Here is a 22,207-nt window from a genome sequence, read left to right on the forward strand (position 1 = left end):
TTCAGTGATCAAAACTCAACATTTTAAATTTCAGTGAGCAATCGAAAACATGAACCTAAATTTAGTAACTAAAACTCGATATTTTTCAAATTCAGTGGTCAAAATTCAATATTTTAAATTTCAGCGAGCAATCAATAACATGGATCTAAGTTTAATGATGAAAATTCGATATTTTAAATTTGAGCGATTAATTAAAGATGTGAATTTAAGTTGAGGGACGATTGAAACAATTATCTCTACTTAGAATCAAGGAACAAGTGATGTCCTTAGTATTCCAACGTCAGTCAGTTGAGTCGAGGCAGTCTAGGGAGAAACAAGAAAAATGATGATCTCAGACGGAATCGAAGACGAGGAGAAATGGCTCGCCGAAGGCATCGCGGGAATTCAACACAATGCATTTTATTTGCATCGCGCTTTGGTAATTTCCAATTTTACTTCTCGGAGCCCTAGATTCTCAAGTTAAATTAATTTGTTCGTATTTGAAAAAAAATTCAGGATTCAAATAATCTGAGAGAAGTACTTAAATACTCGGCGCAGTTGTTGTCTGAGCTTCGAACTTCGAAACTCTCGCCTCACAAATATTATGAGCTATGTAAGATTCCTGGGTCCAAATTCTTCTGGTGATCTATTTTATTATTTAAAGTTTATATGTTTATGCCGTGAATTGTTTGTTTTATTCACTTTTATGGAATAGATATGCGCGTGTTTGATGAGTTGAGGAGGCTGGAAATGTTCTTCAAAGATGAGGACAGGCATGGTTGTCCAGTGGTCGATCTATACGAACTTGTTCAACATGCGGGAAACATTTTGCCTCGACTGTAAGTCTCATAGATTTGGGCACTAATTTTATGTTGCTTCACCTTTTATATGCATAGTTAATGATTTAACAATATTTCATCTTATATTACACGGTTTAAGGATTTCTCTGATTTTTCTGGATTTGTGATTTGTGTTGCTCAAATTCTCTCTGCAATCTTAGATCTTAGCAATATCCCTGAAGTAGTTTGTTGTATTGGATTCATTTATTAGTATCTTTATATATGTGCGTTATATTGTACAAATTAGTGCTGCTTGCTCTTTTAAGCCGGTTCTACACACCTGCCATCCTCATCTACCATAGTGAGAAGGCTTTGGATTCCAACCATCTAACTGTGTTCCATTTATTGATTAATTTAAGCAGTTTTGAGTTTCTTTTTCTTTAAATCACTTTCTATTGATGGAGAATATAGATTGAACATTTAAATATCTAGTGATCAATGGAAAATAACTCGATATCTTTTTTTTTTTTGGGAAAGTAATGCATGGTTTTGAAGCTTGGAATCGGATAGACAAATTTCACATTCCTTCAATTTGATTTGATAATGGTCTAATCTTAATTAAAAACTCTATATCAATGTATAGTTTAAAAAGACATAATTTGGTATTGAAACATTTTTCCTTGGTGATGTGAAACAAAAAACTGTTAAAAATTAAAAAAAACGTAAATCATAAACAATCTTCAAAATTCATAATAGATCAAATTAAAGTTTGCAAACAAACAAAAATAATTCTAAGAAACAAAAAGAAACTATTAGTTTAGTGGTGGGAAATGTACTATTCCCAAAGTGTGTCTAGTATAGTTTTAGTAGTATCTGATTGCGTAATAACTTATTGTCAAGGTTGGCTAGTCAGAATTTTTATTTATTTATTTATTTTTTTAGTAGCTTGGCTAATCCAAAAGTCGCTCAATTAGAAATTTTAATGTTTTGTGGGCCATGCCTAAAGAAAAGTAAACAAGTGTGGACAGTTAAAGAGTGCACTCATGAGCCTTGAGGCACGTGCTTCACTCAACTGAGGCTTGCACCTCCAAAAAATACCTCACAACCATTGCCTTGAGGTGATTTTTGTTCGCCTTGCTCTAGCGTGGGCTTTAATTGGGATTTTTAAACAATGCTCTAGATATTTTTCATGAATCCGTTGGATTTTAGAGTTGCTAAATCTTGTTTCAAGTATAGTACAAAATGCCCTGTAAATTTAATGACCAGTTTTACGCTATTCCATTTGAAATGTAAATGTCTAATTTGCTTATTTTTTCATCCACCTACCATTTTGCCTGCATAATTTTAGAATAGAGGTTCCCTAGGCACATAATATTTGTTTTGTCAATTTATTAGGTATCTCCTATGTACAGTTGGTTCTGTTTATATAAAATCGAAAGAGGCTCCTGCTAAAGATGTTCTCAAAGACCTTGTTGAAATGTGTCACGCTGTTCAGCATCCCATACGTGGGCTCTTTTTGAGGAGTTATCTTACTCAAATTAGTAGAGACAAATTACCCGATATTGCTTCGGACTATGAAGGGTAAGGCAGTTGTTCACCAGCATGTTACTTTGTTCTTTGACTTTTAAAATTGAGTACGCAGAAGATTTTACTATTTTCATCATGCTCATGCAAGTGACCACCAAATCTCTCATTTTCTATTTACCGTATAGTCCCAATTTTTTGGAACTCATTTTTTTCCGAAACTTATTTTCAACGGCACATTTTATAGAATCCATAACTTTTATCAACTTTTCAATCATATATTTTATTAACTTTCATCAAAATCTACTAAAAATATGATATTTAGCCAAACAAGGGCTTATTTTTTAAAACAGAAAAGTAATACACACCGATTGCATTACTAATCTTCATATCATCACTTCCCCTTTGTTGTTCTTCTTTTGGCGCTTTCATATATGTGATCTCATATTGCTTATTTTTTCTTTCGCTGGTTTGGCTTAATTCTTTTCCTTTAGACTCTATGCTTAATACAGGTCGTTTGACATGGGCATTCTTTTAACTTAGCATCCACTGACATGCATATATTTACATATTTGCATATGCATCTAAAGCTTTTACCCATATATTTTTGAATGCCATGTAACATCACATATTTTTGAATGTCATGTAACATCATTTCCCAGGTACAAGTTTAGCAGATTTTCATGCATGTGCTAGCTTGTATATCTTACAATCAATGGAAATTTCCATAGGTGACGAAATATTTGATATTTACATTAGTTCGTGATCGTTAGTTCTATATTGTTTGCCACATTAACTTGCTAAATGTTTTAATCATTGCATGATATTAATTGCAGATGTTGCGACTTATGACCTTTTTACTATGTGTTACTTCATTGGTGTTCCTGTAGTGAAGGTGACACTTTCATGGATGCTGTAGAATTTGTGCTGCAAAATTTTGCTGAAATGAACAAACTTTGGGTCCGGATGCAGCACCAGGTTTGTGGATGTAGCTCTGAAATTTTTTCTTGCTTTTTTGACGTACATGGCATCTGAAAACTTGCATGCCACAAAAGTGTAATGAATTTTGAGGGCATGTCTTGACCATGTAGGTGTAATATTAAGATAGATTTACGATTTGATAATGCTGACTTGAGACTTATGGTCTGCAGGGACCTATGAGAGAGAAAGAGAAACTTGATAAGGAAAGGAACGAGCTGCGTGATCTTGTAATACGAATGCTTCAAAGCAGTTAGTTTTTCTTGTCATACCTTAACTCCCTTTTAACTTATATAAAGTTATTATTATAACATCCCTCTGATGTTTTAGGTTGGGAAAAATTTACATGTTCTCAGTCAGATAGAAGGTGTTGACCTTGAAATCTATAGAGACATCATTCTTCCTAGGGTGTTGGAGCAGGTTAGTTCATCTGATTCAGTGTATCTTTAAGATATAAAGAACTTACAATGTGCCATCAAATGGTTTCTGCAGGTTGTTAATTGTAAGGACGAACTTGCCCAGTATTATTTGATGGACTGCATAATTCAGGTCTTTCCGGATGAGTACCATTTGCAGACCCTTGAGACATTATTGGGAGCTTGCCCTCAACTTCAAGTGAGTAGCCTATTATATATTGAGATTCTTTTCCTATTACACAATGTTTCTTTCTTTCAACCAGGCAATGCAAGTTCATTGCATCATAATATGAGAATGATCTATGCTTTCAACCTCGTATTTTCCTAGAGTGTTTTTCTGATTATCAATACCATTCAAAATCTATATTGAAAATTTTCATGTTGGTTTTTTAATTCGTTTACAAGTGATATGTGATAAGAAGAATGACTCAAATATGTGAGCAAATTGATTGATGCCTCTGCAATATTAGGAAATTTGTTATGTGGACCATGCATGTGTGTATCTCTGTGTTTCAATTCTAAGAGATTTTCTAAAGTAGAAGGTTGAGAGAAAGCACTATCGTATTGAATAATATGTTTTACCTGATTTTCGAACGTTATATGGTAGTATGGCACTTCATGTGGAGAACCAACATAGTCTTTTAATGTTAAAGAACTGATATTAGGTGAACACTAAGTTTTACCGTTAAATGTTTCTTTAGAGGGAATAATTGTACCAATTATCGTGCAAAAACCAATTATCGTGCATTAAAATTTTTTGGCCTTGCTTTACTTGATGTTGTATCATGTTGATTCTCAGTCTGCAGTTGACATCAAGACTGTTTTATCTGGACTGATGGAGAGATTGTCAAACTATGCTGCTTCAAGTCCAGAAGTGAGTCATTTTACTTTTGTACAACTCCTGCTAGTGGATTCCTTATTTTGTTCACTGTCATTCTTTTCTCTATTTAGGTCTTACCTGAATTCTTGCAAGTTGAAGCATTTACCAAGTTGAGCAATGCAATTGGAAAGGTAAGCTTTGATTCTTTTATTTATTGCATTCGAGAAATAGAATTTTGGTCAAAATATATGTTCTGCGTGGGTGCATGATAATGGGTTTTTATTATTGTTAAAAATTGAACGCTTGTCTAAAATAGGATTATACTCTGTCCCATTGTTTGCCTTTTTCTCTCATTTATTGACTAATTATTTTAGCATTTTGAAATGCATTCATATGTGGATGAATCAATTTCTGAATTCCACCATACATCTTTTAAGGTAACAAAATATTCTTGATGAAAAAATCTCTTGGGTAAAATGAAGAATTTTACTAAGTTCTCTAAAGGTCTCCTATAACCTTAAAATTGGTTCTCTATTTTTTGTTTCTTTGTAATCACATCTATCTGTGCTAACCTTTTGGGCATGCTTGGCGGCCACATTTTCTATCTGCACACATAGACTTTCATGCTTAATCGTAGTTTTTTTTTTTACTCTTGAGAGTTTTTTGGCGGTATTGACATATTGTAGGCATGAAAGCCTAGAATCTAGGAGTAAATCCCATTATACTTGGGACTTGCTTCTCTTGGTGATTATCTCTGTACATATAGATATGCTTATTAAATGTTTTGTTGAACAGAGACGGGAGTACAGTTGTGGTTTTGCATCTATTATTATGATTTGGTGCAGAGGAGTTCTAACGGCAAGTAATTGAGAGAATATTATACACTTCTTCTATCTAATACAAAAGAAAAGATAATGCCCGTGAAGGAGGTAAATCAGACAACACAATATAAAACAGGGACAAATGTCCTTGATTTCCTTCTGTATGTATCGAACAATTTAATCTCCGATTGCTTTCTCGAAAGAGATCTGCAATCCTCAATCAGCTATATGCATGAATATCAGTTTCTGCATTTATTATAAGATCAATGGTAATGTCAGAATCTGATTTAAGCTCCACCCTCCTAAACCGAGGTCCCATGTCCGTTTTAGAGTCGGTCAAGTAGCCAAAGGTCTTCAGCATTGATAGAATGAATGCCTATTCTTCTTGAAAATTCCTAGATCTAATTTCCTGCATCTAACAATCCCCCACCCTCCATGGACAGTGAGGTAGGATATGCTTTCAGACTAGTATATATTGATTGTTCAACCACCAGGCAGAGAATTTTTGCAGCAAATATATTTTGTTGGGGTTTTCCATGAGGAAATGCACATATTACATGCTTTGCAAGGAAAGATTTAGAAATGTGTTTCTTCTCAACTTTGCAAGTTTTTGCTTCGCCAGTTATAGAGTTTTCTATAACGCGACGTCTGTTTGTCGACGTAAAGAGGGAAATGATAATTAATATACATGTAGATAAAATATGCTTAATACGTTCATTGAGCTTTTAAGCTAAGCTTGTGGTTGCTCCTTCACTTGTTTTAAAGAAATTCTGATCTCACTCCACCAGGTACAAAATTTCCATTTCCACACAAGCTAATAATAGGACCTATACAAAAGCATTCTGATTTGTGCGCTCTGCATGATTGGAATTTACATAGCATCTGCTATTAGTGACCTAGGTCTCCTGCATCCTGACCCTTAATTTTTCTTGGTGTTGTTCTGCCAACTTGCATGATACTAAAATTTCATGCATTCCTTGTTTCCGTTGTGTGAAATTGTACGCCTCATCATATTAAACTTGTGATACAATGATTAAGAGTGCCATTTCCTTTTAGATTTCAGTGTAAAATGTTTTCTTATGCAGGTCATAGAAGCACAGGTTGATATGCCTGTTGTTGGAGCAATTAGTTTATATGTCTCTCTTCTGACTTTCACTCTTCATGTCCATCCTGATCGGCTGGATTACGTGGATCAAGTTTTGGTATGTTATCTATTGAGTTGTTGACAAAAATTTCTATCTTAGAAGGTGGCCTCTAAACATAATAAATGGGGATCATCTGTGAAGCTTCTTGAGTATCGTTTTTTTGGAAAATTTTAGTGTGCCGTTCTGTTACTTCAGACTAGTAAATGTTTATTAACTTACGCATAAATCATGCACAAGCTCGCTACATGAAGAGAGAGTCCATTGTGTCGTGTCATTTAGCATACATCCCGTTGATCTTGTAATCACACATTGTTTCTCACTTCGGTTGCTTGTCTTCTGATCATTGACAGGGAGCATGTGTCAGAAAGTTATCTGGAAAAGCAAAGCTTGAAGATAGTAGAGTAACGAAACAAGTTGTTGCGCTTCTGAGTGCTCCATTAGAGAAATACGATGATGTTGTCACTGCTCTCACACTTTCTAATTATCCACGTGTGATGGATCACCTTGATGCTGCAACAAATAAAATTATGGCAATGGTTATCATCCAAAGCATTATGAGAAACAGTACCAGCGTGTCAACTTCTGACAAGGTAGATTCCCCTTTGGCTTTACATGTGATTTTGGTTTTTACTTAAATATATGTGACTTAATTACTCTTTGCAGGTTGAGGTTTTGTTTGAATTGATCAAAGGTCTTATAAAGGATATGGATGGAACTTCTACAGATGATGTACGTGGAAAATGTCTGTCCAGTCACTTTCATTTCTTTATATCTGCATTGCTTCGGAAAAATCTGACTATTCCTATTATGTATTCTTAAATGATTTCATTTTCTTATAGCCTTTCTATTATTTTAACCTATTGGTTAATATAGGCTCATGGATAATCTCTTCTCTTGTTATATGATTACTTGGCCCATAGCTAGATGAAGAGGATTTCAAGGAGGAGCAAAATTCTGTTGCTCGCCTCATGCATATGCTGTATAATGATGATCCAGAGGAGATGTTAACGGTAATGTATCTGTTGCCTAGCATTTTTGTTACGCGTAATAGTTTTGGTTGTTCTCATTTGCTATTGCTACTTTTGCCTAAGTGTTTCAGGAACACTGCTAGTAACATAAAGTAAAAGTATTGGGCACTTAGTTCTGCATTTCTTTTTGGCTTTCCTGTATTATATTGGAAATAAATTAGGAGGAGCACAAAATAGCTGCTGCTGTTCATTTCTTGGATGATATTGCACGTGCACATATACATGTGAATCCTTCTTTATAACGTACTTGAACCAAACAATCCCAAATGACATACCAGTTCCATCTTGAGGTTGACAGTGAATTTTCCTATTGGGAAAACAATAGGAAATATTGTGCATGGTTTCTTAGTTTAGTAAAGGCCAGGTACTTGTTATCTAGTCTATTATCACATAAACTAGCAAGCAAAAGAGCAAGAAGTAGGTTTTGTCAACATCAGAGAAAAAAAGAAGCATGTATTAGATAAATGATATATCAATATTAGTAAGAATTAATGTAAGTGGAAGTATAACCCAAGAATTTCCTATTGTGGAAAGCACCTTTTTTTGAGTAGAAATGGAGGAGAGAAGGAAAGAGAAAGGGTAAGTCAAAGAGAGCCAGCCTACCCAAGACTTACTGCTGGCCTTTCACTTATTCTTAAGTGCGAGCATTCACATCTAAGTCATTGTCTTTTGTTATGGTATTAGATGAACATACAAAGGCATACGATGCTTATCCATCCCTAGTATATGTAATTCATTGATAATATAGTTTTGGTCGATGAGACTACAAGGGTGACAAAATCATAAGTTTGAATTTTTATATAGTACTTAAGAATTTGATGGTTTTAAGTTAAAAAGAAGCAAGAATGGAAGGCTTGAATTGTCTTTTTAATTATAAGAAGAATAAATATAATTGTGGAGTTAAAATAAGAAATGATATTATCTCAAAGAACGACTTCTTTAGATATCTAGATCAATTAATACGGTTGGACAAAATGGATAATGGATTTTATGTGATTGGAAGATACTTATGATCAATTATGCTCTATGGTGTTAAGCATTGGACTGTTAAAATACATAAATGATCATAAAGTAAAGGTAGCAAAAATGATTATGTTAAGATGTGCGCACGCGACGTGAATGGATAAATTAAGAATTGAGTCTATCTGCAAACAAGTAGATGTAGAATGAAGAAAAAAGTTGGAGGATAAATGAAGACAGAAGTTTTTTTTTTACCGGTTGGCTAATGTCTTGGGTAGGAGAAAGAAACTGTTATCACAAGAGCAAATCAATCTCAATATATAAAGGGAGAATACACCAAAATTAGCATGGCTTTTTGTGGTTGTGATGAATTTGATATCTTTAGGCTTTTTGAAAGCTGTATTCTTAATCGAAGGGAATGGAAAAATCATTCATCTGCCCTAACTCACATTTACTGAAACTAACAGCATAGATTGTTGTTGGACATGTATATTCGTGGCTACATTAGCCTATAAACTTTGGTTGTAAAAGAGTCATAAACTAGGACTAGTTGTACTTCTAGTACTTGAGTTTCTGGAACATCAAAATATATATGCATGGATCCTAAAATTCAGGTAATGGAAATATGCAAATTTATATTCCAATAGACAAGTGGATGCACATTTTCCGACCCTCATCATTATGAGAGACTTGTAATTTATGGTGTTAGTCTGAATTCTAGGAGATGAACACTATCTCGAGTTTACTTTCTTATCTCCTTGATGTTGATGAATGTTGTGAATCATATATCTGATGGCATAATTAATTCCAAGAACTAAATTACAAGAATTTTTAGTTTAAAATGGAAGAAAAAGTGTGCCTTGAGCAACTATCTGCTGCATAGGATTTTACATTTGAGACTGATGAGGACATCCGATTTATTTATTTATTTTATTTTTTAGTTAGGCTTTATTTATTATCTTGGACTCTTATTTAGGGAACTGCGCTAGTATTGGCTCGGGCCCAGTCTCGTTAGGGTTTGCTTTATTATTTAAACTTATTTTGCAATGTAATTTATTTCAGTTGATGATTGAATAAACTTTTGGTGGCTTGTGGTGAAATTCTCTCTTCCTATTTTCTGCTTCTTCCGTGGAATCTTCTTCTTCCCCCATTCTTCCCTTCAATTCCCCCTTCCCATAGATCCGTTCTCACAGTCAATTAATTGCTCGAGTTGATGTTGCACCAAATTTGGTATTAGAGTTGAAATTTGGGTGATTTTTCATTTACAGTCCAAAACTTTTTTCAAATTATCTTCCCAAAAACTTGTATAACAGCACGAATGAAATAATTTGTCTTGAGACAGCAATTTTCTTTCTTAGTTGGAAAAAAAAAGAGTTACTATTCACCCGAGAAAAAAATAAAATAAAATAAATAAATCAGTTCTTTTAGTATTCTCATCAGTTTCTGAAAAAAAAATAAAAATCCGATTGCTATACCTCCTGCGAATTCCAATCCTTGTTGCTATTCATGATTTGTCATATTCTTTACAAATTGACAATCCTAAAGCCCACTGTTTTCAAGAAGCCCAAAGTCCCACATGCTCCCAACTTCAATTAGCCGAACACCAACTCCATTATAAATCATACAGCCGAAGCCCAAATACCTACAAATTTATCACTAAACCCAACTACCTAATCTCATATCATTTAACCCAATTCAACCTTGCCCATTACTCGGCCCACATCACAACCATCATCCCCCAAATTCTAACCCCAACTCCACGACCAACCCTAGTTAAGACCCCTACTCCCTTTCGGCCCCCATCATTCGCCGTCCACCCCAGTGTTGGTATCCCACCCAGCCGCAAACGCAAACGCCAACGCCAACACCAACACCACCCGCTACCTTCTCCCATCATTACACGTCAAGAACAAACCACAGCCCACAGTCGCAAGCACTTATTTCCACATACACACAAATACCACCTTCTCTCCATGCGTAAATGCTACCCGCCAACAACATACCCTGCAACTCTCCACCATAAAAGTCACCGTCAATTATAACTGCAATACTACCATTGCCACAATAACCACTGGTCGTCCTTCATTGTCATCAAATACAAAATAAGCACACTGCCATCTGTACTAATAACCACCACTACAGCCCACAGTAAAAAAAACTTGCCTTCTGCAACTGCCAACAAGCATCAACCACAACGCTTTCCACACTTTTCACCAGACCAGTGTGACAATCATAAAATAAGTGCAACGCTACTTTACAAGATGCATTTGGAGTGATTTTTGAAGTTGAAGACTTTTGACACGAAGCATAGGACACAAGCCGGCTTGAAATTCTCACTTTAGTGACTCAGACCAAGTGGACATCAGGGAGTCCTTGATCTCTATTTATTGTTGGTCTATACTATCGCTTCATTTTTAAAATTGCATCGATCAAAATCTGTGTTGCTAGTACTTTGATAATATTAGATTTGACCCCACTTGATCGGAATCATTGAATGAATTGAATCCCATTGTTTCCCTTGATTCGTCATTTGTACACTTGCTTTAAGCCCCTCAACTTGTTTCAAGTGATCAGGTTTTTTTCTAGTGTCTTGACCTTTGCTTTGCTATTTTACATGTACTGACAGTATTAGCTTGCAGTGTTGGATTTATTTAATCCCAAAAGTTTAAAAAAGGGCTCAAGTTGTTATTTTCCATTGCTTGCACTTATTGTTCATTGATCTCTCTATGGCATGTCATTTAGCTGCTAATACAGTGCATACATAGTGGTCGACTGGTCATCTTGTCACTTCTAGTTTTAGTACCTAAACATGGACCCTTCACAATTTTATGTACTTACTAGACAATTAGCTCAATTTGCCACTAGTCAGCAACACTTACAAGCTCAATTAACTGCTTTCCAAACCGATATGGCTATTACTCGGGAAAAGAGCAGAGATCTAGCTGCTAGTCTGAACAATTTCAAACAAATTCCTCATTCGACTGATATCAATAATTTTGAAGTGTTCCACAATAGACAATATCGTCATCGACAAGGTGATCAAACATGATTGTAGGGATAAGGATCAAGTTCGTAAGCGAGAACGAGCCATAGTCGTCATGGTACTCATTCTCTTCCTCTTCAGAAGGAGCGTTTCTTTAAAGACATTAAATTAGATACTTCTACTTTCGATGCTTGCTTAGATCATGAAATTTTTACCCAATGGAATCGGCTAGTAACTGAGTACATTGCTCAATTTTAGGTATTTCGAATGAAATGTTATGTCGTTGAGGATGAGGCTCTAACTTTGAGTAGATTTATATAAGGTCTAAGAGATGAACTTAGGCGTGAGCTTTTCTTTCGAGGTGTCACTACTCTTGATCATGCTTATTCTTTAGCTCAGGAGTACGAGTTACTTATTAGTATTCCATATGAAAAGCGCGATCACCATTGTTTAACCATGTCATTAGCCCCATCATGGCCCCCATCCCCCGCCGTTGGTATCCCACCCAGCCGCAAACGCAAACGCCAACGCCAACACCAACACCACCCGCTACCTTCTCCCATCATTACACGTCAAGAACAAACCACAGCCCACAGTCGCAAGCACTTATTTCCACATACACACAAATACCACCTTCTCTCCATGCGTAAATGCTACCCGCCAACAACATCCCCTGCAACTCTCCACCATAAAAGTCACCGTCAATTATAACTGCAATACTACCATTGCCACAATAACCACTGGTCGTCCTTCATTGTCATCAAATACAAAATAAGCACACTGCCATCTGTACTAATAACCACCACTACAGCCCACAGTAAAAAAAACTTGCCTTCTGCAACTGCCAACAAGCATCAACCACAACGCTTTCCACACTTTTCACCAGACCAGTGTGACAATCATAAAATAAGTGCAACGCTACTTTACAAGATGCATTTGGAGTGATTTTTGAAGTTGAAGACTTTTGACACGAAGCATAGGACACAAGCCGGCTTGAAATTCTCACTTTAGTGACTCAGACCAAGTGGACATCAGGGAGTCCTTGATCTCTATTTATTGTTGGTCTATACTATCGCTTCATTTTTAAAATTGCATCGATCAAAATCTGTGTTGCTAGTACTTTGATAATATTAGATTTGACCCCACTTGATCGGAATCATTGAATGAATTGAATCCCATTGTTTCCCTTGATTCGTCATTTGTACACTTGCTTTAAGCCCCTCAACTTGTTTCAAGTGATCAGGTTTTTTTCTAGTGTCTTGACCTTTGCTTTGCTATTTTACATGTACTGACAGTATTAGCTTGCAGTGTTGGATTTATTTAATCCCAAAAGTTTAAAAAAGGGCTCAAGTTGTTATTTTCCATTGCTTGCACTTATTGTTCATTGATCTCTCTATGGCATGTCATTTAGCTGCTAATACAGTGCATACATAGTGGTCGACTGGTCATCTTGTCACTTCTAGTTTTAGTACCTAAACATGGACCCTTCACAATTTTATGTACTTACTAGACAATTAGCTCAATTTGCCACTAGTCAGCAACACTTACAAGCTCAATTAACTGCTTTCCAAACCGATATGGCTATTACTCGGGAAAAGAGCAGAGATCTAGCTGCTAGTCTGAACAATTTCAAACAAATTCCTCATTCGACTGATATCAATAATTTTGAAGTGTTCCACAATAGACAATATCGTCATCGACAAGGTGATCAAACATGATTGTAGGGATAAGGATCAAGTTCGTAAGCGAGAACGAGCCATAGTCGTCATGGTACTCATTCTCTTCCTCTTCAGAAGGAGCGTTTCTTTAAAGACATTAAATTAGATACTTCTACTTTCGATGCTTGCTTAGATCATGAAATTTTTACCCAATGGAATCGGCTAGTAACTGAGTACATTGCTCAATTTTAGGTATTTCGAATGAAATGTTATGTCGTTGAGGATGAGGCTCTAACTTTGAGTAGATTTATATAAGGTCTAAGAGATGAACTTAGGCGTGAGCTTTTCTTTCGAGGTGTCACTACTCTTGATCATGCTTATTCTTTAGCTCAGGACTACGAGTTACTTATTAGTATTCCATATGAAAAGCGCGATCACCATTGTTCAACCATGTCATTAGCGCCACCTCAACATGAGTCTGTCATAGAGCCCTCCCCGTTTGGTGTTCCTCCCATTTGGAAAAATAAGTGTAAAGGTCGTGATAGTCCAAGGCCGCTTTCTCCATATTGACAACCATTTTCTGTTTCATTGGCTCTACTTCCTCCCGTTAAGTCCCTTCTAAGATCCCTCCCGTCTAATGTTCCTCCAATCTTGGAAAATAAGGGTAAAATTTTTGAAACTCCAAGGACTTCTTCTCGCTTGCTTTGCATCAGCTATAAGGACTTTGGTCACATCTCTTCTAAATGTCCTAATCGAGCCTTAGTCATAGAAGAACGAAAAAATATAATAGAAGAGTCGTTAGAAGATCTAGTATATGAACCTAAACTTGAAGATTTTGATGATGATAGTGAGGACACCTCCTTACGTGGCATCTAGACTTTTCCTGAGACTCTAGATACTATATCCCATGATTTCACTAGTCACTTTTGGAGAACCCAGTCGCATTTGCTTAGCACTAAATCGAAATTCTCCACTGTAGACCAACCTCAAATTGATGGTCAAAATGAAGTCAACCAAAGTCTTGGCAATTTATTCAAGTCTCTAGTCCAGAAAAATCTTGGGAATTGGGACTTGATCCCCCCAACTGTTCAAATTGCATGTAACAATTCTGTGAATCGGCCTCTAGGTCTAAATCTATTTGAAGTTGTTCATAGTTATAAGTCTAGGCGGTCGTTAGATCTTATTCTCATGTCCCCGCATGCTAGTGTGTCGTTGTCAGCTGGAGCATTTGTATATCATCTTCATGACTTGCATACTGAGATCAATAAACAATTTGAAGCAAGTAGTGCATTATATAAATTTCAAGCTGATTTGCATAAGCGAAATTTTGAATTTAATATTGGGGATTATGCTATATTGCAAGCTTGTAGTGTTGGTTCTTATGAAATTTTAAAGCATGTTGGTCCAAATACTTGTGTCATTGATCTCTCATTACATTTTGGCTACCACTCTACTCTAAAATATTGAGGACTTCATTACTTACAAACACCGTTTCACTTCCTTAGATGATCCATTTCTACTCAACTTTGTGGACCTCCAACTTGACTATGTTGATATTTCTACTTCAATACCATCTGTTACAGCACACAAAGATAAAATTGATGTTATTTTAGATAAATGTGTTGTATTTTGACCAATGATGGCAAGATTTAATACTTCCTTGTTTGTTGGATCGTTCCACCTGATTTGAATTGTACATGGATTCCAAGAGAGAGGTGTCAACTAATGTGGATCAAATTATTTTTGGAGTTTCAATAGTTGGTTCGTCTGAAAGATCGTCCTCGGTGGCATGACTTGAATTCTTTGGAGTATTAATTGCAGCCTATAGTGGTCTATCAACTCGATAGGGTCGAGTCTTTTGAGGACACCAGATTCAGATCTCCACTGACACATTTTTACAGGCGTCGGAAGAAGCTTGTCCAACCACTCAGCTTATGGTTAGAAGATTGACTGCAGCCTCTCATGATCTATTCACTCGACAGGGTCGAGTTTTTCTCCCACCCCCAGAGTTGATGAGGACATCCGATTTATTTATTTATTTTATTTTCAATTTAGACTTTATTTATTATCTTAGACTCTTATTTAGGTTATTGGGCTTGTATTGGCCTGGGCAGTCTCGTTAAGGTTTGCTTTACTATTTAAACATATTTTGTGATATAATTTATTTCAGTTGATAATTGAATAAACTTTTGTTGGCTTGTGGTGAAATTCTCTCTTCCTATTTTCTTCTTTTTTTGTGGAATTTTCTTCTTCTCCCATTCTTCCCTTCAATACCCCCCTTCCCATAGATCCATTCTTACATTCAATTAATTGCTCGAGTTGGTGCTGCATCAAAGACGTTGTCCGTACATTATTGCAAATATTGTTTGGCCTAATGATCTTAACCTCTCCCGTTTCCTAGGGTGAATGAAGACTCCCATTCTTCCCTTCAATACCCCCCTTCCCATAGATCCATTCTTACATTCAATTAATTGCTCGAGTTGGTGCTGCATCAAAGACGTTGTCCGTACATTATTGCAAATATTGTTTGGCCTAATGATCTTAACCTCTCCCGTTTCCTAGGGTGAATGAAGACCATGGTGGTACTTTGTTAACTAAATTATTGATGCACTGTAAACTGTTCCTAGTGTTCATGCCTTTTGTAGCATTTGTACATAATTGATGTAGTTGCTTCATATTATGTAGTCACCTTAACTACTGTCTTTCCAAAATGTTTTTCCAGTCTTGTTTTATCCATCTTATGTTTGATCTTTCTACGCAAACAGATAATAAATACCGTGTGGAAACATATAATGGCTGGAGGTCCAAAACGCTTGCCTTTTACTGTTCCTCCACTTGTTTTTTCTGCACTCAAGGTGTGTACATTTCACTATTCGAAATGTGGGTATCGTTTTGTGATTTTAGAGCATAAACATTCAAAATGTAGATGGGGATATTTGCGTTAATGAATTTAGGATCATTCAGGATATCACTTTTAATTGGGTCTCCTGTATATTTGTAACTAGTTGATAATTAGCACATCTTGGTACTGTTGCAGTTTTTTGCTGTATGAATCCCTGATAAAATGACATAATGGCATCTGTATTTATTGACTAAGAAGATAATTTCTGATCTTACATACAAAAGTTTTTTTGATACTATTCAAAATAAAGCACAGAAGCTGCATTTAAATGGTCTGTTAGACCCAAAAAGTGGAAAAGACCTTGCTTTTTGTTTCTTTGTTCTAGTTTTTATCTTGTCGTGCATTTTGATGAAATTGGCTTTCATTTTGTAAGGGAAAACACCTTCTATGAATGATCATTGCTCAATCAAAAGTTCATCATGCTCTGTATTTTTATAATAATGTATTCAGTAGAGCGTAGTTAGATTGTTTCTGCAGATGGCTCACTAAGAAATCTATTATTGTTAGTATGTGTCATGTTGCAGCAATAGTTGTAGTTGAACCTAAGCTTGGCTGGCAACTTCTAGCATAAAATTATTGAGGGATGCATCATGGAATACACCAACGCATGAGCCTCAGTCACATTGGTGCTCACATGCTGAGCATGTTTGTCTAAGCCTGAAAAGAAGTTATGTTACTTTTAAGCAATTTTTATTCCCAAACATGTTTGGATATCTTACTTTTAAACATTTTTTTTTTTTAATTTAAAAAAGGTTGCCATATGAAGTAACTCACCTTAGTGGCAAAATAAGTAACTTATTTTAGCATTCATCAATAAAATACTATTTATTTTGAGACTTCATTTTTGCCTGCGAGTAAATATACTTCAAAGTCAACTTTTTAAGTTTAGCAAAGCATGATGTCATGCCAACATCCTAAACCCACCTTCTCAGGAATTTCATATTACTATATCTTGAGATACATTGTCATGTGCTCTCCCTGGAGGTTTTCCCCTCACCTCCCTGGGAAAGGGAAAATAACTTAGTACTGGATTTATCTCAATATTTAAGCTTACTAACTATTTAAATTCTCATCCCTTCCTATATTTGATGGACTGCTCCTGGTGGTAGTTGGTCAGGAAATTGCTAGGTCAGGATGGAGATGTAGCTGGAGAAGAAGCTCCAGCCAACCCAAAGAAAATATTTCAGCTCTTGAATCAGGTGATAAAGCTTAAAAATTTCCAATTTCTTATCTGCTAGGATATTGAACTCATTGGCTTGCCTATGAGTTCTCATATTGTTGGTTACGAGGATAACCCTTTTAATCTTTTCTTTTTGATACTCTGACACTGGAAAAATTCCTTTTTATTGTTGCAGATTATCGAGGCTCTTTCAATTGTTCCATCACCTGAACTGGCATTGAGACTGTACTTGCAATGTGCTGAGGTAATATTTTTTGATAAATTCGAGTTTCGCTGGAAAGTGGATTGAGGACACTATTTAAAAATGACTAGTACAAGAGAAATAGTTTACTGATAAATAATGTTGTCACAGACACCAATAATTCTTTATACATCATCATGCCTGTGCTTATACCAAATATTTCACTAGCACCAGCATTATATATTTGTGAAAAAAATTACTGATTAGACTAGTTATAATGCTTCAAAATTGATGTGAAAATTGGTTAATTTTTCTTTTTCCTTTGTTTTGAAATTCATATCCACAGGCGGCTAATGACTGTGATCTTGAACCAGTAGCTTATGAATTTTTCACGCAAGCTTTTGTGCTGTATGAGGAAGAAGTTGCGGTAATAATTAAATATAATCATTGTATTCCCTTACTATATATTATACAAGTTTTTCTTAGAAAACTGGAATAGGGCTACTCTCTTGACATCAATTTTTATGTTAAAATACTGTTTGTAGGATTCTAGGGCTCAGGTGACTGCTATACACCTAATAATCGGGACTCTGCAAAGGATGAATGTATTTGGCGTCGAAAATAGAGATACCTTGACTCATAAAGCCACAGGGGTACATCAGTTTTTTAAGTAACTTGCTTATAAATCCCATTTACCCTTTCGTCCCAGCCTGACCGTTCTTTTCTGTTTAGTATTCAGCAAAACTTTTAAAGAAGCCTGATCAGTGCAGAGCAGTTTATGCCTGTTCACATCTCTTCTGGCTTGATGATCAGGATGGCATCAAAGATGGAGAAAGGTTAGCTATGTGAAAATAATCAATGGCATTATCTTCAGAATATGTGTTTAGGAACGATTAGAACTCTTTTCAAGTTATATTATCAGCTTCACAGACATGCAATTTGAGTTATTTAATTAAGGTGCATTGGATAATGGCTCATTCTGAGGCAGAATCATGTATTTGCTACTTGGATCACATGGTTTCACTAGTTTTACATCATTTGTTGGTCTTCTTTTGTCGTATAGTGTGGAGCTTATCATGCTTCACTTATTCCCATGGGCCTCAATCGTAGATCGACCTTAAGGTTGATGAGGGTTGGAGAGGGGAAATTAATAAGGTTGATTTTGGGTGCTATATCGGGTACTCCATACTTGTCAACCTAATATTCCCATGAGTGAAGGATTTTTAAGGGCCATTATTGGGTGCGAGATAGGTGTGATTCTCTACGAGTGGATGCAATTCTGTCTGTGCTTTGTCTTGTCTTCCGATTTTTCATTTGTTTTAATCATCTTACTCTACACAGAGATTATGCCTAATCTATAACATTCTTGTACTGCAGGGTACTACTTTGCCTGAAGCGGTCGTTAAGGATTGCAAATGCCGCTCAACAGATGGTAAATGTTACGAGGGGTAGCAGTGGACCAGTTACACTATTTGTTGAAATACTTAACAAGTTAGTTAACCTGACTGTTGTGACTGCATTAATGAACTAGATTTTATATGCCAGTATTCGTAAGTGTTTTCTTGATAAATGTGCTTCAGGTACCTATATTTCTTCGAGAAGGGAAGCCCTCAGATAACAACAGCTGCTATTCAGGGCCTCGTAGAATTGATAAAAACCGAGATGCAGAGTGATAGTACAACTTCAAATCCATCTTCAGATGCTTTCTTTGCAAGCACTTTGCGTTATATTCAATTTCAGAAACAAAAAGGCGGTGCCATGGGCGAGAAATACGATCCCATTAAGTAGTGAAAATTCGACTTTTCTCCTAAAAAGTGAGGGTGTGCACATACGATTGCATCATGGAGCTGGCCCTGAGTGGGGGAATAAGGTACGAAATGACTGATTTGTAGTGCTTCTGGTTCTCATATTGATTATGCTGTACATCACTGTGACTTGTATGAATTAAACACTCTTCCGAGTTCCCCTCCAAAGAAATTTTCTCTCATTTCCTACTTAGGTCTCTGTAAAATCAGGTTTGTTTTGTTGATTTTTTTCGTCTCCTAGTTGGGGGAAGGGGAACCGTAGTGGTGCAAGTAAATTTGTTTCTTGCGTTCTTTTGGGAGATTGAGATTTGATTGTATGAATGTGTAATCAATTGCTTTGTACTAATAATGAGTTGCTTTTAAATATTAAACTAAATACTTTATAATGTTCACTACTGTCCACATTTGTTAACAAACATGCAATTTTTATAGGGTAAATAGCACCAACGGTCCCCAACTTTTGTAAGTGTCATTCATGCCCTCAACCTACCCTTTGTTGCACTCACTTCTCTAACCTTTTAAAAATTGTGGCACCTATTTTCCCAACTAATGGGAAATATTTCAATATTATATAGCCATGTGATACTCACACGATGTTGAATTTTACTAATTTAAATATTGTCTTCAACTTTCATTTAAAAATATGAATAGGATAAGATTCTAGTTTTTATAGAACCTACATGTAGCTTCATTCCTCCTCCTTTGACTTCACGTGAGTGTTGCATGGTAATCTACTATATATATATTTTTATTGGTAAATAAATTTGTATTGATCAAAATTGGGTACAATTACTCCGGACATATCCGGGCAAAGTAAAACATTACAAAGATCCAATGATCTAGTGATTCAAATCAAGTGACGGAATATAATTCAAAATATTACAAACTTGGCTAATCAAGTACACAAAGTGTCTAACAATTGATGGAATCGATCATCGATAGCCAAAGGTGTGACCACTTGACTTTCAAACGAGCGAGCTGTAGAATTTTATTCATCCAGCCAGTTGAAATAGGCTCATTTGTAGCACCATAATTCAATCAGCTGGGCAGGCAGGCTGCTTGACTCATTAAAAATTCTGTAGTGACAAATGATGCAGGCAGGCTGACATCGTCGGTCATTTAACCGAAATAACCAAAGCAGTTGGATGGCAAGCTGCTTGCTACACATTTAATGCACTGTAACTTTCTCAGCTATGATCAGGCAGCTGGTGACGCAAGCTGCTTGGACTAAATCACCGAATAAATATTTTTGTTAGTTGGAAAAATGGGTGTTACAATTTTAAAAAGTTAAACTTATAACTGCAAAAAATGATAGGTCAGGGATGGTAGTCACTCCAAAGGTCGAGAATTAACCCCATTGCGTACAACTATTGGACTTTCATGTGGTGAAAGGTAATGTCATACATTTACTCTTTAACAACTTAAACTTCTATTTATAAGAAATTATTTTAAAATACCTCTATTTTTCTCTCTTCACCCGGACTTGATCTCGTGAAACCTTCGTCGATAATTGTCTTCATTTGTATTTTTCTTCACAGTTCCAACTTGGTCTATAGAACCTTTCGAGTTGACTAAAAATTAGTAGTAATAATTATTTTTCCTGTTCGATTTGACTAAAAATCAAATTTTTAATTAAAATTAATGGAATATTTTGTTAAACATAGTTCAAAAAATAATGACCTTTAAAAAAGTAGAACCAAACAGCAGCAGAAAAAGAAAAGAAAAATAAAAATGAAAAAGGAAAAACTGCAGTTTAATTAAAGTTTATCAGCATTTAATTAATCATCATCTATTAATATTCAGTGCAAAACCTGGGCAACGCTCGAGAGCCCCAGTTGGCAATTGTAAGCTACCATGGTGGGCCCTACCCTTTAAAACATTTATTTAATATCGTGTGGACCAATGGCCCACGTATCAGATATTAAACTGATAATAACAGATACTACACGTGATCTTAGCCAAAAGGACGGGAAAGGTTTGCCTTTTAATGAAATCAGCCAGCTTTTTATAATAATCTAATCCTTCTCAATATTTCTCTTGAACCAATATGGGATTACAAAGTGTTTATATCATCAAAAACTATCTTCCGATTGGCTTTTGAGACCTAAAAGTTGCTTTTAAACTTATTTGACTAATTTTATAAAAGTTCTTCTTCTGATTAGGAGAATTTTTAGAGAAAATTGGTCTAACGTAACTTGATCTAAAATCACTTCCAAAATAGGAAATCCTTTTACAAATTAGTTTTCAAATAAAATTAAGACAGTTTCCTGCAAAAGTAAAAGCAAAAGTATCCTCGTCTAGTCAAAACCTCGTCTCCCGAAGGAAATCGGAATCTCCGACTGCATAAATTTATTCACCATCAGTGGCAGGGAAAGTGTGTTTAAATGGCAGCGAAAGTGTGTTTAAACGAAAATTTGTCTTTGAAGAAAGTAACATCGCGAGACACAAAAACCTTGTGAGCGAAAGTGTGTTTAAACGAAAATTTGTCTTTGAAGAAAGTAACATCGCGAGACACAAAAACCTTGTGAAGTTCAATATCATAGACTTGATATCCCTTTGTCCCAAAAGGATAGCCAAGAAAGATACAATAGGTTGCACGTTTGTCAATTTTGGATGGTTGTTTATTTTTATTTTTTAATTTTTGATATCCAGGTATCCCAATTTACACTAGACTAAATCCTGGACCCCCCAAGACCCTTGCCCCTAGAACGTTGGAGGGGATAAATCGCGGGTTATGCCTCAACTGGATCACAGGTTCCCCCCATCATCTGTACACTTATGCGCACAAGAGATTCTCCTCCAAAGTGATTGATCTATACCAAATAAATTTGGCCGCAGGTTCCCACCAGGATTCGAACCTCCATCCTGTCACTGGAAGCAAGACAATGTTGATTGATCCACCAGTTAAACTGTGCCTCGGGGGGCAATTTTGGATGGTTTTTTTAGCATGCATAGAAGCAAAACTCAAACATCCTAACACTTGTCAATGTAAGTAATTTGGTGTTGAAATTAAATAGCCGTTCATAAGGTGTTTTCCCTTTCAAAGCT

General features: G+C 35.8%; 1 protein-coding gene across 4 annotated transcripts; it reads left to right on the forward strand.

Moving 5' to 3' along the window:
* Positions 1-238: 238 nt before the first annotated feature.
* On the forward strand, positions 239-19,535 carry LOC111394445 (vacuolar protein sorting-associated protein 35B-like). Of its 4 annotated transcripts, none has more exons than XM_023020272.1 (22): positions 239-418; positions 496-592; positions 695-818; positions 2,154-2,339; positions 3,173-3,260; positions 3,434-3,490; positions 3,591-3,680; positions 3,753-3,875; positions 4,476-4,550; positions 4,628-4,687; positions 6,403-6,519; positions 6,813-7,052; positions 7,126-7,191; positions 7,383-7,472; positions 15,857-15,946; positions 17,103-17,192; positions 17,349-17,417; positions 17,701-17,781; positions 17,900-18,007; positions 18,087-18,190; positions 18,732-18,786; positions 18,935-19,535. In XM_023020272.1, the coding sequence occupies exons 1-22, from the start codon at positions 323-325 to the stop codon at positions 19,025-19,027; spliced, it is 2,199 nt and encodes a 732-aa protein (XP_022876040.1). In that variant the 5' UTR covers positions 239-322; the 3' UTR covers positions 19,028-19,535. The 4 variants fall into 4 exon arrangements, with proteins under 4 accessions (XP_022876040.1, XP_022876038.1, XP_022876039.1 ...); XM_023020270.1 differs by having other exon boundaries at positions 240-418; positions 18,732-18,845; positions 18,935-19,523; XM_023020273.1 differs by having other exon boundaries at positions 257-418; positions 2,171-2,339; positions 18,732-18,845; positions 18,935-19,523.
* The last annotated feature ends 2,672 nt before the right edge of the window (positions 19,536-22,207 follow it).

This window comes from Olea europaea, chromosome 5 (assembly GCF_002742605.1).
Source record: "Olea europaea var. sylvestris chromosome 5, O_europaea_v1, whole genome shotgun sequence".
Taxonomy (NCBI): Eukaryota; Viridiplantae; Streptophyta; class Magnoliopsida; order Lamiales; family Oleaceae; genus Olea; species Olea europaea.

What these genes read in the sequence shown, in the direction of transcription:
- LOC111394445 (XM_023020270.1), top strand. Translation starts at nt 323, where the DNA reads ATGATGATCTCAGACGGAATCGAAGACGAGGAGAAATGGCTCGCCGAA. An exon ending in ATCCAGAGGAGATGTTAACG is followed by an intron (nt 7,473 to 15,856) that starts GTAATGTATCTG and finishes CTACGCAAACAG; the next exon opens with ATAATAAATACCGTGTGGAA. An exon ending in TGACTCATAAAGCCACAGGG is followed by an intron (nt 18,008 to 18,086) that starts GTACATCAGTTT and finishes TTTTCTGTTTAG; the next exon opens with TATTCAGCAAAACTTTTAAA.